The following is a 14,250-nucleotide window of genomic DNA, read 5'->3' on the forward strand; positions in this document are numbered from 1 at the left end:
GGGCTGTCGATTTAATATATTCGTTAATTATTTTATCTACACCTGCTGCTTTATTGTTTTTTAGTTGTTTTATAAATTTTAGTATTTCATCCTGGCTGAATCTTTCATTTACAATATTATCGTTGCTTACTTGGTCTACGAGATCATCAATATTTATTTCGGGCACTGTATCAGCCGATAGGTCCTTATTTAATTCACTGAAATAATTAAAGAAGTCTTCAACCGGTGGTACACTTTCTGTCCTGCTTTTTGTCTTTAAATATTTTATAGAATTCTTTGGGGTCATCTGTTTTTAATAGCGTCATGTTCTGCTCTGTTTTAAATTTGTAATGAGAATAAGATTTAAATATATATTTCTTATAGCATTGTGACGGAACATGCTCTTATCTTTTCGCCTGTGGCGATGTTAATTGTTTTAGAGGGCCGTGTGCAGCTTGGTTACGTAATACCCCCGCGCGACGGGTGGAGCTGCGCCCTAATACACACCCAGACCAGTTGTGGAGGCCATGTGGCCAGTAGTTACGTAATAACTCCGGTACTGCGGTTTATGACCCGGGTACTGCTGGCGAACTGGTGACAGCAAGTCTGGTCCTCTAAGAAAAAAACATACCAACTCTGGGAGTTGTGGAAATATCACATGATAGGTGAGGGACCCCGTTGTGCCCCCAGGCGATATTCGCTGTCTCTGAGATTTTTGAATAAATAGATAGGATTTTAGAATTAACGGGGATAAACATTGGAAGGCTCCCGGGGAACGTAGTCCGTCAGGACTGGTAAATATATTTTTCTGCTCTGTTGTATAACCTTGATGTGATTGATGTGACTTTAAATATTTTAATACTGTATTATACCAATATTATTTAGACAGTGTCGTCGGTAATCTGACGAAGTAAATTGTAGGCTTCACTGTCTAAAATATTAAAGCTTAGCCAGTCATTCTAGAGGACCTAGGTAAACTGTAGGTTATTGTCTTTATTGTGATATGTACCAGTATTAAATTCTGTATTACAAGGTTACTGAATGAGTAGTTAAGGGTTAATTAAAAATTAACCAGTTAGGAATAGAGTTGTAATTCCTTTATTAATTAAGTTCCCCTTGCAGCGTTTCTCAATTATCACACGTATGCGTGTTGTATCACGGTGAAGTGATTAGTATATTGTGTAAACTAGACACCTAGTGATTAACTAATTAAGTGATTAGTTCTGGGTTGTTATATTTGTTGTTGTTAATTAACTACTGCGGCAAGTACATTTGTCAGCGTAGTATTAATACAGATTCCAAAGTGTATTGTGTTTTGTTGTGTTTTCTAGTGAACTAAACGTGCTATATATATATATATATATATATATATATATATATATATATATATATATAAGATCGTATCTCTGCTATACCTAGAGCCGAGCCACTCGGGTATTGGACTGCCCGATACAGAGAGATCTAATAAATATACAGTTAGGAGAGATATTTGGATAATTGTGTTTTATTCAGTTACGGGTATTATAGGATCCCCGTGACAAGCATTTATTTGCGTTTGTTAAGTTCATTTTATTTGCTATAGTTTTATGTTTCGAGAAACATTTTGCGCCAAATTCCCTCGATCAAAATTGCGCACCCTTTTCTCTTTGGCATTTAACTGCTCCATTAAAATTCCATAGCACCACCACCACCACCACCACCCGCCTGCTACCGATTTGATCGGGCTGCTGGTGCTTCCTTGCACCTGCCTCCACCTTTCCTGTCAGCTTGTTCTGAATGTGCACGTAAAATCCTATGACATGACATGACTGAACCAGGGCCGCTTATTATCTGGCGAAGTGCCAGATTTATGTTTACGTGTCGGCATGTGGCCGAATGTTAAGTTGGTCGAGTCTAAAAATAGCTTGTTCAGCGAGTCAGCTGTTTGGTTTGCACGTGTTTGGGATACTGATAGATTCATCATCGAGAATTATCGATAGTGATTGAAGTAAGTTTGTATTGACATTGCTAATTGTGACGGTACATGCTCTTAATTTTGTTTTCGCCTGTGGCGATATTAATTGTGTTAGAGGGCCGTGTGCAGTCCAATAAGCACTTAATCCCAGATGGGCAACTTGTTACGTAATACTTCTGCGCGACGGTCCTCGATCGGTACGCCTAATACACACCCAGAGCAGGTGTGGAGGCCATGTGGCTAGTAGTTACGTAATATCTCCGGTAGTGCTGTTTATGGCCAGGGGATTGCTCGCAGTTGGCGACAGCCAGTCTGGCGATCTAAGAGAAAGATATGCCGTCTTGGTCGCTGTGGAAATTCAGATGATACGTGAGGTACCGCCTTGTACCCCCAGGCGATTTTCTGATTTTATAATAAATAGCTAGGGTTTAGAGATATCTCGGAGAAGCAAAAAGGACGGCTCCCAGGGAACGTTGTCCGTTTGGACTTTGGGTAAATATATTATTTCTGCTCTGTTGTATAACCTTGATGTGATTGATGTGACTTTAAATATTTTAATACTGTATTATACCAATATTGTTTAGACAGTGTCTTCGGTCATCTGACGAAGTAAATCGTAGTCTTACTGTTCTATATTTATACGAGTATTTGGTAATATAAAGCTTAGCCAGTAATCCTAGAAGACCTAGGTAAACGGTAGGTTATTGTCTTTATTGTGATAGGTACCAGTATTAATTTTGTGTTACAAGGTTACTGAATGAGTAGTTAAGGGTTAATTAAAAATTAACCAGTTAGGAATAGTGTTGTAATTCCTTTATTAATTAAGTTCTCCTGGCAGCGTTTCTCAATTATCACACGTTATTGAACGAGTAGTTAAGGGTTAATTAAAAATTAACCAGTTAGGAATAGTGTTGTAATTCCTTTATTAATTAAGTTCCCCTAGAAGCGTTTCTCAATTATCACACGTGTGGGTGTTGTGTCACGGTGAAGTGTTTAGCATATTGTGTAAACTAGACACCTAGAGATTAACTAATTAAGTGATCAGTTCTGGGTTGTTATTATTGTTGTTATTAATTAACTACTGCGGCAGTGCATTTGTCAGCGTAGGTTAATACAGATTCCAAAGTGTATTGTGTTTTGTTGTGTTTTCTAGTGAACTAAACGTGCTATAATAATATATACTTGTATAGATCGTATCTCTGATTATACCTAGAGACGAGCCACAGCGGGTATATACCGCCTGTTACAAAGAGATCTAACAGATATACAGTTAGGAGAGATATTTGGATAATCGTGTTTTATTCAGTTACGGGTATTATAGAATCCCCGTGACACTAATAAATTCTTCACTTTCATTGGCGTTCTATTTACGGATATTAATTGACTCCAACTCGTCATTTACACATTGGTTATGTTTAGTTTATATGTCACGGTCCGTCTGAATCTTACAGGTAAGTACAACTGCACAGTGGATATCTGAAATGAGTGGGTCAAAATTACACACTTCAAAGTCAATGACAGATTTAAAGATGTGGTGAGTACCAATAACACAATCAATTAAACTATAATCTTTACTGGTGACTGCACCTATATTTTTTAATCTTTTCCGCATCTACCATTGAGGATATATATATTATTATGTTTGCACAAATGAAGAAGTTTGAGACCATGGCTGTTAACCTTACCCTTATCCTGGCTTGCTCTGTCCCTGGGTACATTTAAAGTATCAAGCTTTGCTATATCATTTAAAAAGGTTTCCATGTCAACATTAACAATATATATAGTATTATGATCATCAAGTGTAGTGTAATCGGGCAAACATCTAGTTCTTGCATTAAAATCACCTATTAGGAGCAGAGGTTTTTCTGGTTCTGTCATTTGGGAAATTTCATTTTCAACAATATCAAAAGTATCAACTTTTAAGTATGGTGAGCCATTTGGGGGAATATACACAACTCCAGCAGTTACGCTATTATTTATACACTCTTTGTCTAAAATACTAAACCATGAAATATACTGCGAGTTATTTTTTACATTTATTTTAACTAGGTTGGTCAGTTCATTTCTTACACCAATAACAATACCACCAGATGATCTTTTACCGTTTCTGTTATTGAAATGTAGAGTGTAACCTGGGATTAACTGTGATAAACAATCACTTTCATCAGTTTTACTTTCAGTAAAGCATAGAATATCATATTGTGAGACAAAATTTAGATGGTCAGGTATAACCAATTTGTTTTTTACGCCACAGACATTTAAGCCAAGTATTTTTTAGTAAATACAGTTGTGATTCATATTGGTAAAGTCCATGTTATCAGTGGTTTGGATATTATATACAGTGTAAGATGAAGCCTGGCTGTTTACAAAATAACTAAGGTTAGGTGCATGGGTATCACTGGTAGGTTCAATAGCAAATAGTGTGGAGTTACATGGCTATTTACAACATATGTATGCTTTACTTTAGGGAGGTGTACATCACTGATCACAGTACTGGGCTGTGTATATTCACTTGTATTACTATGGTGGGTCTCACAATTTATTTGTCTATTTACATTGTACATATAGGTGGATTCGGGTGCTAGTACATCATTGGTCTCAACATGTTCACTTGTGCTACAATTTGGAGTCATATTTGTTACATTCTTATCCACAATATGTCCACTTGTAGTACAAGTTTGTTGTTTACATCATACATACCAATGGGTTTAGATACATCATAAGTCATATGTTCACTCGTAGTACAATGGGGGTCTTGCATGTGATATTTGGCTATTTACATCATACATATCAATGGGTTTAAATACATCATAAGTCACAATATGTTCACTTGAAGTACGATGGGGGGTTACATGTGGTATTTGGTTATTTACATCATACATATGAATGGGTTTAGATACATCATAAGTCACAATATGTTCACTTGGAGTACAATGGGGGGTTACATGTGGTATATGGTTATTTACATCATACATATCAATGGGTTTAGATACATCATAAGTCACAATATGTTCACTTGTAGTACAATGGGGTGTCACATGTGGTATTTGGCTATTTACATCATACATATCAATGGGTTTAGATACATCATAAGTCACAATATGTTCACTTGAAGTACGATGGGGGGTTACATGTGGTATTTGGTTATTTACATCATACATATGAATGGGTTTAGATACATCATAAGTCACAATATGTTCACTTGTAGTACAATGGGGTGTCACATGTGGTATTTGGCTATTTACATCATACATATCAATGGTTTTAGGTACATCATAAGTCACAATATGTTCACTTGTAGTACAATGGGGTGTCACATGTGGTATTTGGTTATTTACATCATACATATGAATGGGTTTAGATACATCATAAGTCACAATATGTTCACTTGTAGTACAATGGGGGTCACATGTGGTATTTGGCTATTTACGTCATACATATGAATGGGTTTAGATACATCATAAGTCACAATATGTTCACTTGTAGTACAATGGGGGTCATATGTGATATTTGGTTATTTACATCATACATATGAATGGGTTTAGATACATCATAAGTCACAATATGTTCACTTGTAGTACAATGGGGGTCATATGTGGTATTTGGTTATTTACATCATACATATGAATGGGTTTAGATACATCATAAGTCACAATATGTTCACTTGTAGTACAATGGGGTGTCACATGTGGTATTTGGCTATTTACATGTATATCAATGGGTTTAGATACATCATAAGTCACAAAATGTTCATTCATAGTACAATAGGTGGTCACATTTGATATTTGGTTATTTACATCATACATATCAATGGGTTTAGATACATCATAAGTCATATGTTCACTTGTAGTACAATGGGGTGTCACGTGTGGTATTTGGCTATTTACGTCATACATATCAGTGGGTTTAGATACATCATAGGTCACAATATGTTCACTTGTAGTACAATGGGGGGTCACATGTGGTATTTGGCTATTTACATCATACATATGAATGGGTTTAGATACATCATAGGTCACAGTATGTTCACTCATAATACTATGGGGGGTCACATGTGATGTTTGGCTATTCAGATCATACATATCAATGGGTTTAGTTTCATCGTAAGTCACAATATGTTCACTTATAGAACAATTGGGGGTCACATGTGATATGTGATATAATACATTATAGTTATCAATACAATTCATTACATCTTCATTCACAATATGTTCCATTGTAGTACATTGGGGGTTGACATATAGTACTTGGATATTTTTATCATGAACATCAATCGGATTTAGGTATGTCATGGGTCAATCTAATTAAAATTAGCTCCACTATTACATGTGGATCTAACACCAGCCAGTTGGAGCTCATGTCCACCAATCAAAACCTTACTTGCAGAATCCTGCCAGTGATTTAAAAATAATTTGAAAACATTCCGAATTATCCTGAGGTATACGATATGTTTCATGTGAAGTACGAATGCCTTATTTAGACCAGTAGAACTAATTTTAATTGGATTGCTAACAACACTGTGTAGTCCCCAATGTCCAGGTAACATTTCGTCTGTAAATAATAATTTAAATATTGACCAATCACACTTCGCCTTTTATAACGTTATTTGGGAGCATACAAATTCTAAAAATATCGGGCGAGTCTATTTTAGTGGCTGCATTACAGCGAACCATACCAATACGTACGGGGTGGGTTATCAGTCTTCAATTTTACATTACAAATTATTTATTTATTTATAAAAAAAACCCCTAACTAAATCAGTCTTCAGTTTTACATTACAAATTATTTATTTTATAAAATAAAACATGTTTTAAGGCATTCGTAATTCACACGAAACATGTCGTATACCCTCAGGATAATTCGGAATGTTTTCAAATTATTTTTAAATCACTGGCAGGATTCTGCAAGTAAGGTTTTGATTGGTGGACATGAGCTCCATCTGGCTGGTGTTAGATCGACATGTAATAGTGGAGCTAATTTTAATTAGATTGGTCATGGGTCATAGTGTGTTCATTTGTAGTACAGTGTGTGTGTGTGGGGGGGGGGGGGGGGTCACCTGTAATATTTGTCTATTTACATCATATACATGTATATTTTGTGATGTTTGTCTGTTTACACCATACTGTGACCTTCCCGATCCACAATAACCACTAACTGGATTAAAAACTTTAATAGACCGCAGAAGTCACGTGTACCAAGATTGATAAATCCGAATTATCCAATCATGGTACTAACAATTGCCATGTGTACAGGTTATCACATGCAATTAAATACAATTATTAGATATAGACTGTGTGATATTTAATATCACATTATTCAATGCAATAAACTAATTGCCCGATTAATAAATTGACTAAATAGCTAAAACATTGAGCACACACGTTCTTGACAAAATTACATAACAAGTAGCAAGTGTTTAAATGTTTTTATATAAAATATATATGTTTAAATACATAAAGTTTTCCCACAGAATTCTGGCGTTTAAGTTATTAACTAATAGTCACCAAACGAAAATCAGTCCATCACGAAAAGTTCAATGCACGACTGCCAAGGGCTGCTAAACAAGATGACCGGTCGCCGCTCCTTCATGCTTTGTTGACGTGGTAACTTCTGACGGTACTGGACAGGAGATACTCTAACTTCGAGTTCTGAAGATTGTGCGTTGATTCCCAGTTTATATAGGCATCTGAAGACGTGTGCAACAGAATGCACTCCACAAGAACATCGTGCAGAACTCATAACTTACGATGTAAATTAATTCGCCGACCAATCAAATCATTCCAAAAACGAAAAGCCACCAGACAGGTGCTCCACAGATCACGGTCTGGCTATACGAACAGACAAAAACAAAATGTCAGCCACCTTGCCGAACACATGTTTGCTCTCCAGGTAAGTCATTATTTTATTATTTCAGCACGCCGTCGTTGTTTAAACACATGATAGGACATAATGAGATATGTCCGCCACAGTTATATTTTATTCTCTCCAGCCAACGAAACACATAGTCTTCCATATTTTTACTTGAATTTTCACCCGACGATAAAAACGTCCATATTACATAACCCAAAGCCAGATTTAACTTAAAACCAGATTATCATAACATCTCCCCCCAATTTTTCAAAAATATTGTTTTAATAAAACAATATTTTTTTATTCATTATACACACTTGGGAACACATTCATATGGTCAGTATTATAAATACCATATCATAAAATAACTATATACACATTCCTACAGTAATTCTTATCTATATACAAAACCTTACACACTATAGGAATTGCATAACACTAATCTTCTTAATGCTTATATTTTCCACTAACCTAACAATTATCTCAATTATTTATTCCATTCTAGATAAAGCATCTGCTACCACATTTTCCTTTCCCTTTATATGGCATATCTGAAGATCGTATTCCTGTAACTGCAAAGACCACCTTAACAATCTTTGATTTTTATTTTTCATTTTATGTAAAAACACAAGGGATTATGATCAGTCCAAACGATAATTGATTCAATTGGGTTACACACGTAAACCTCAAAATGATCCAAGGCCAACAACAGTGATAATGTTTCCTTTTCAACAGTTGAATATTTATTTTGATGACTATTGAACTTTCTAGAAAAGTAAGCGACAGGATGAAATACTCCTTGTTCATTGCATTGTGACAAAACTGCACCAGCTCCAATATCACTAGCATCTACAGTCAATTGAAAAGGTTTCCTAAAATCGGGTGCCATAAGCACAGGTTTACTTTTCAATATGTTTTTCACACTATTGAACGCATCTTGACATTCTTTGGTCCAAATGTATTTAACATTTTGTTTGAGTAAATTTGTTAAAGGGAAAGTAATTATACTGAAATTTTTACAAAATTTCCTATAATACCCACCATTCCTAAAAATCTCATTAACTGTTTTCTTGTTTTAGGTACGCCGAATGCATCAATGCTTTCAACTTTGGCCTCAAGTGGCCTTACTTGCCCTTGACCAACCACATGTCCAAGAAAAACAACAGTAGCTTTAGCAAAATCACTTTTACCCAAGTTCACAGTCAACCGGGCTTTAGAAAGTCTACCAAACAGTTCCTTGATTTGACTAATATGCTGATTCCAACTATGACTATAAACAACAATATCATCAACATAAGCCTGACATTGTTCTACTCCAGAAATGACCTGATTAATCATTCTTTGGAATGTAGCCTGAGAATTTTTCATTCCAAATGGACAAACCAGATATTCGAATAACCCATCAGCGGTTACAAACGCAGAGATTTCTCTGGCCCGTTTAGTTAATGGTATTTGCCAGTAACCTTTCAAAAGGTCAAACTTGCTAATATACTTAGCAGTTCCTAATTTATCAATGCAGTCATCAATTCGTGGGATAGGAAACGAATCTGATTTGGTCACAGCATTAACTTTGCGAAAATCTGTACAGAACCGTACACTACCATCAGGTTTAGGAACAAGTAAACAAGGAGAACTCCAGTTTACTAAAACTAGGTTGAATAATGCCGTTCTCAAGCATATAATCTATTTCTTTTCGGATAAGTTCCTGTCTTTGTGGATTAACTCGATAAGCATGTTGCTTAATTGACTTGGAATCACCAACATCAACATCATGTTTAATAACATTTGTTCGACTGGGAACATCTGGGAAAATTTGGCTAAATTCAGAAATGATTTGTTGAACATCACTTTGTTGTTTTTCACTTAAATGGCTGATTTTTAAATGAAGATTAAACAATATCCTCGAATTTACCAATTTCGGCTCAACTGGATTAAAATTATCATCTTTCATCTTAACATCAGAATCTATCCCTGAAAGAATTATTGTATTAGCCAAGACGTTTTCCCGATTATAATATTTTTTAAGCATATTAACATGGCAAAGCTGAGTTTTCTTTTTACAATCAGGAGTACGGATGACATAATCAACCGCACTGATTTTTTTTTTCAACAATATACGGTCCTTGAAATTTGCACTTAATGGTTGATTAACCAAAGGAAACAAAACTAACACTTCTTCCCCGGCATCGAAAGATCTATCTCTAGCTCTTTTATCAAACCATGTTTTCATTTTATCTTGACTATCGGATAACACATTTCGGGATATTTCTCTAACTGTTTGCAATTTTTCCCGCAAATCAATCGCATATTTCAACACACTAGTTTCACTTTTTACCTCCCGAGTTTGTCCAAAACTCGTGTAACATTTGTAATGGACCACGAACTGAATGTCCATATAACATTTCAAAAGGAGTGAATCCCATGGATTCGTGATAAGTATCTCTAATCGCAAACATCAGCAAATGAATACCTTCATCCCAGTCTTTACCCTTTTCCAGGCAAAACTTTCGAATCATGGATTTCAAAGTTCCACGAAATCGTTCCAACGCACCTTGGGTTTCAGGATGATAAGCAGAAGAAAAATGATGTTTAATGGCCAATTCATCCATCACTTGCTGAAACAATTTCGAAGTGAAATTGCTACCTTGATCAGTTTGAATGAATTTCGGAAATCCATATCGAGTAAAGATTTTAATCAATTCCTCAACAACTGTTTTAGCCCTAATATTGCTCAGAGGTATGGCTTCAGGAAACCGTGTATTTTTGCAAAGAACGGTCAATAAGTATTCTTTACCATGAACAGTGCGAGGTAAAGGACCAACGCAATCAACTATAACCTCACTGAAAGCTTCATTAACTGCGGGAATGGGTATCAAACTAGCTGGTTTAATACTTTGATTGGGTTTACCAACAATCTGACATGTTTTACAGGTTAAACAATACCTAACAACATCACGATGTAAATACGGCCAATGAAATTGTTTCAAAATCCTTTGATACGTTTTACGTACACCTGAATGCCCTGCTAATGGACCATCATGAGCTAAACTCAACACAGTTTTCCGACAACTTTTAGGAACAACGATTTGATGCATCACCTGCCAATCATTATTCTGTGAATGTTTATCTCGAAACTTTCTCATTAAAACACCATTTTCGAAATAGCCAACTGGTTCTTCATCCAACTCGGATTTTTCTAACACTTCCTTTGAAAGGATTTGTAATTCACTATCAGCTTGTTGCTCAAGAATAAACTGATCATGGTTAAGATTTAAAATTAACCTATCATTGTCATCTGGTAACTGTTGCAATATTTTTTCTTCTTCTGGGTTACCTACTTCATGGTCAAAACATTTTTCCCGATCTGAACCATTTTCCAGATTTGAACCTAATTCGGGCGCAGAATCATGACCAATAAAAGTATCACCTAAATCAGAAATATCCCAATTTTTATTGGCAACCTCATTCTCAACCCTAATTTTCCTGTGCAACTTTTTGTTTTGAGACCGAGTTGTAACACATGCGGGAAAGATGTTATCAATCACATCAGATAACTTTTCTGTTTCAACATCAGTTTCAGGAATTTCAGTCATAATGGGTACAGGAATAACCCTTTCCTGAGCTACATCATTCCCTAACAATAATGATACACCCGCAATTGGTATATGGCTAACCGCTGCTACCACAATACTGCCTTTAACCAAATCACTATCCAACTCGACAGTATGTAACGGACTAGATATAGTACCTTCAACTGTGGACAAAGTAATATACTCGCCCAAAAATGTGTTGTCCTTATCTAACAATTCTTTTTCAAGTAAGATTGTTCGTTCAGCACCAGTATCTCGCAAAATCACTATAGATTGTTTCACATCACCATCGTGTGATGTAACCACATGACCAGAAGTCAGAAATGGTTCAAACCTTGGATTTCTTTTCTTAACCCTAGATAACGCATCTTTAATTTGACATTTTGAATTCAAAGGTTCAGACAACTGAGATACAAAATGTGTGTGCCCAGAACGATTGCCACTTCCAAGATCATATTTCAATTTCCGGCAATCACGTCTAATGTGACCCATTCTTTTACAATAAAAACACTGGAGTGATCCCGAATTTTTCTGATCTTGAGATTTACCCATATCTCGCGGTGTATTATTATTCCTAACTGAACCATCTCTACTGCTTCCACTTTGTTGAAAATATAAACTTTGTGACTTCGGTTTATTACTGAAATCAGGTTTACGGTTTGCTAAAACAAATTTATCAGCCATTATAGCTGCCTCAGCTAATGTACTTGGTTCAAGCACCTGTAAGTGAATTACCACTTCTGAGGGCAAACCTCTCATAAACTCTTCTATAAGAATGAGTTCTTCTAATTTCCCACAATCATTATTCACAGACTTTGAACTACACCATTTCCGAAATAACCTTTCTTTTTCTTTGGCAAACTCTAAATAAGATTGTCCACCTGAAATCCTAAGATTTCGAAAATCTTGTTGGTACACCTCAGGCACCTTTTCATAAGCTCTTAAAATAGCAGCTTTAACTAAGTCATATGACGAAGAATCATCAACAGAAAGCGCTGCATAAGCCATTTGTGCTTTACCTTTCAAAGCAGATTGCAACAATAAACACCAATACCGTTTTTGGCCATTCAGCCCCAAGAGCTATCTTTTCAAAACAATCAAAAAATTCATCAACTTGATTTTCATTAAAAATAGGAACCATCCTAATATATCTTTGTGGATCAAACTTGCTATAGTTATCCAACTCTCTACTTTTAATATCCCTATCGAGAGATCTTTGTGTTGTCTCCCATTCTCTATGTTTTTCTCTATCTTCTCTCTCCAAATTTCTTTGTTCCCTCTCATTTTCTCTCTCCAAATTTCTTTGTTCCCTCTCATACATTAATTGTTCTCTCTGAAAGTCCAACTTAAGTTTCAACATAGCTAAACTATCTTCATTATCAAGTTCAACACTACCAATTTCCCTACCAGTATACACCTTTGAATCTAACTGAATTTTACTTTCTGCCATATTTCTTAAGAAATCTATCACCAACGATTTTATTTCAGCTTTCTTCAAACCAATGTCCAACAACTCTAATCCTACGTGTTCAGCAATTTCTTTCAACCGTGCTACAGTTAAATAATTTATCTCAGTTTCATCTAAACTAGATATAAAATTATCAACTACTTGTTCTACTGACCATATGCTATCCATGTGAACTTGATTATGTAATTGTCAAAACGTGTGCTCAAAAAAAACTCTAACTAGTCAACTATTATCATCTATTCTAATAATCAAAATAGATCAATTTGTAATCTCCTAATACCATCCAATGACATATATTACAAAAAAGATCCCGGACGAGCCCCCATTTGTGACCTTCCCGATCCACAATAACCACTAACTGGATTAAAAACTTTAATAGACCGCAGAAGTCACGTGTACCAAGATTGATAAATCCGAATTATCCAATCATGGTACTAAACAATTGCCATGTGTACAGGTTATCACATGCAATTAAATACAATTATTAGATATAGACTGTGTGATATTTAATATCACATTATTCAATGCAATAAACTAATTGCCCGATTAATAAATTGACTAAATAGCTAAAACATTGAGCACACACGTTCTTGACAAAATTACATAACAAGTAGCAAGTGTTTAAATGTTTTTATATAAAATATATATGTTTAAATACATAAAGTTTTCCCACAGAATTCTGGCGTTTAAGTTATTAACTAATAGTCACCAAACGAAAATCAGTCCATCACGAAAAGTTCAATGCACGACTGCCAAGGGCTGCTAAACAAGATGACCGGTCGCCGTTCCTTCATGCCTTGTTGACGTGGTAACTTCTGACGGTACTGGACAGGAGATACTCTAACTTCGAGTTCTGAAGATTGTGCGTTGATTCCCAGTTCGTTGATTCCCAGTTTATATAGGCATCTGAAGACGTGTGCAACAGAATGCACTCCACAAGAACATCGTGCAGAACTCATAACTTACGATGTAAATTAATTCGCCGACCAATCAAATCATTCCAAAAACGAAAAGCCACCAGACAGGTGCTCCACAGATCACGGTCTGGCTATACGAACAGACAAAAACAAAATGTCAGCCACCTTGCCGAACACATGTTTGCTCTCCAGGTAAGTCATTATTTTATTATTTCAGCACGCCGTCGTTGTTTAAACACATGATAGGACATAATGAGATATGTCCGCCACAGTTATATTTTATTCTCTCCAGCCAACGAAACACATAGTCTTCCATATTTTTACTTGAATTTTCACCCGACGATAAAAACGTCAATATTACATAACCCAAAGCCAGATTTAACTTAAAACCAGATTATCATAACAATACATATCAATGTTATTCAGTGCACCATCATTCACAATATTTTCACTAGTAGTAAATTGGGGTTTGACATTTTGTACTTGGCTGTT

General features: G+C 35.6%; 2 protein-coding genes across 2 annotated transcripts in view; both read left to right on the forward strand.

Moving 5' to 3' along the window:
- Positions 1–99, forward strand: part of LOC121389191 — a 17,789-nt gene extending 17,690 nt beyond the window's left edge. Inside the window, exon 4 of the mRNA XM_041520795.1 lies at positions 83–99. Coding sequence (XP_041376729.1) covers positions 83–99 — 17 coding nt within the window. The remainder of the gene's footprint in view (positions 1–82) is intronic.
- A 7,167-nt stretch (positions 100–7,266) lies between these two features.
- LOC121388814 lies at positions 7,267–9,418 on the forward strand. The gene is made up of 2 exons (XM_041520319.1): positions 7,267–7,822; positions 8,863–9,418. Exons 1-2 carry the CDS (start codon positions 7,785–7,787, stop codon positions 9,179–9,181), a joined length of 357 nt encoding a protein of 118 aa, XP_041376253.1. The 5' UTR covers positions 7,267–7,784; the 3' UTR covers positions 9,182–9,418.
- The last annotated feature ends 4,832 nt before the right edge of the window (positions 9,419–14,250 follow it).

The sequence above is a fragment of the Gigantopelta aegis genome, chromosome 14 (assembly GCF_016097555.1).
Source record: "Gigantopelta aegis isolate Gae_Host chromosome 14, Gae_host_genome, whole genome shotgun sequence".
Lineage (NCBI taxonomy): Eukaryota > Metazoa > Mollusca > Gastropoda > Neomphalida > Peltospiridae > Gigantopelta > Gigantopelta aegis.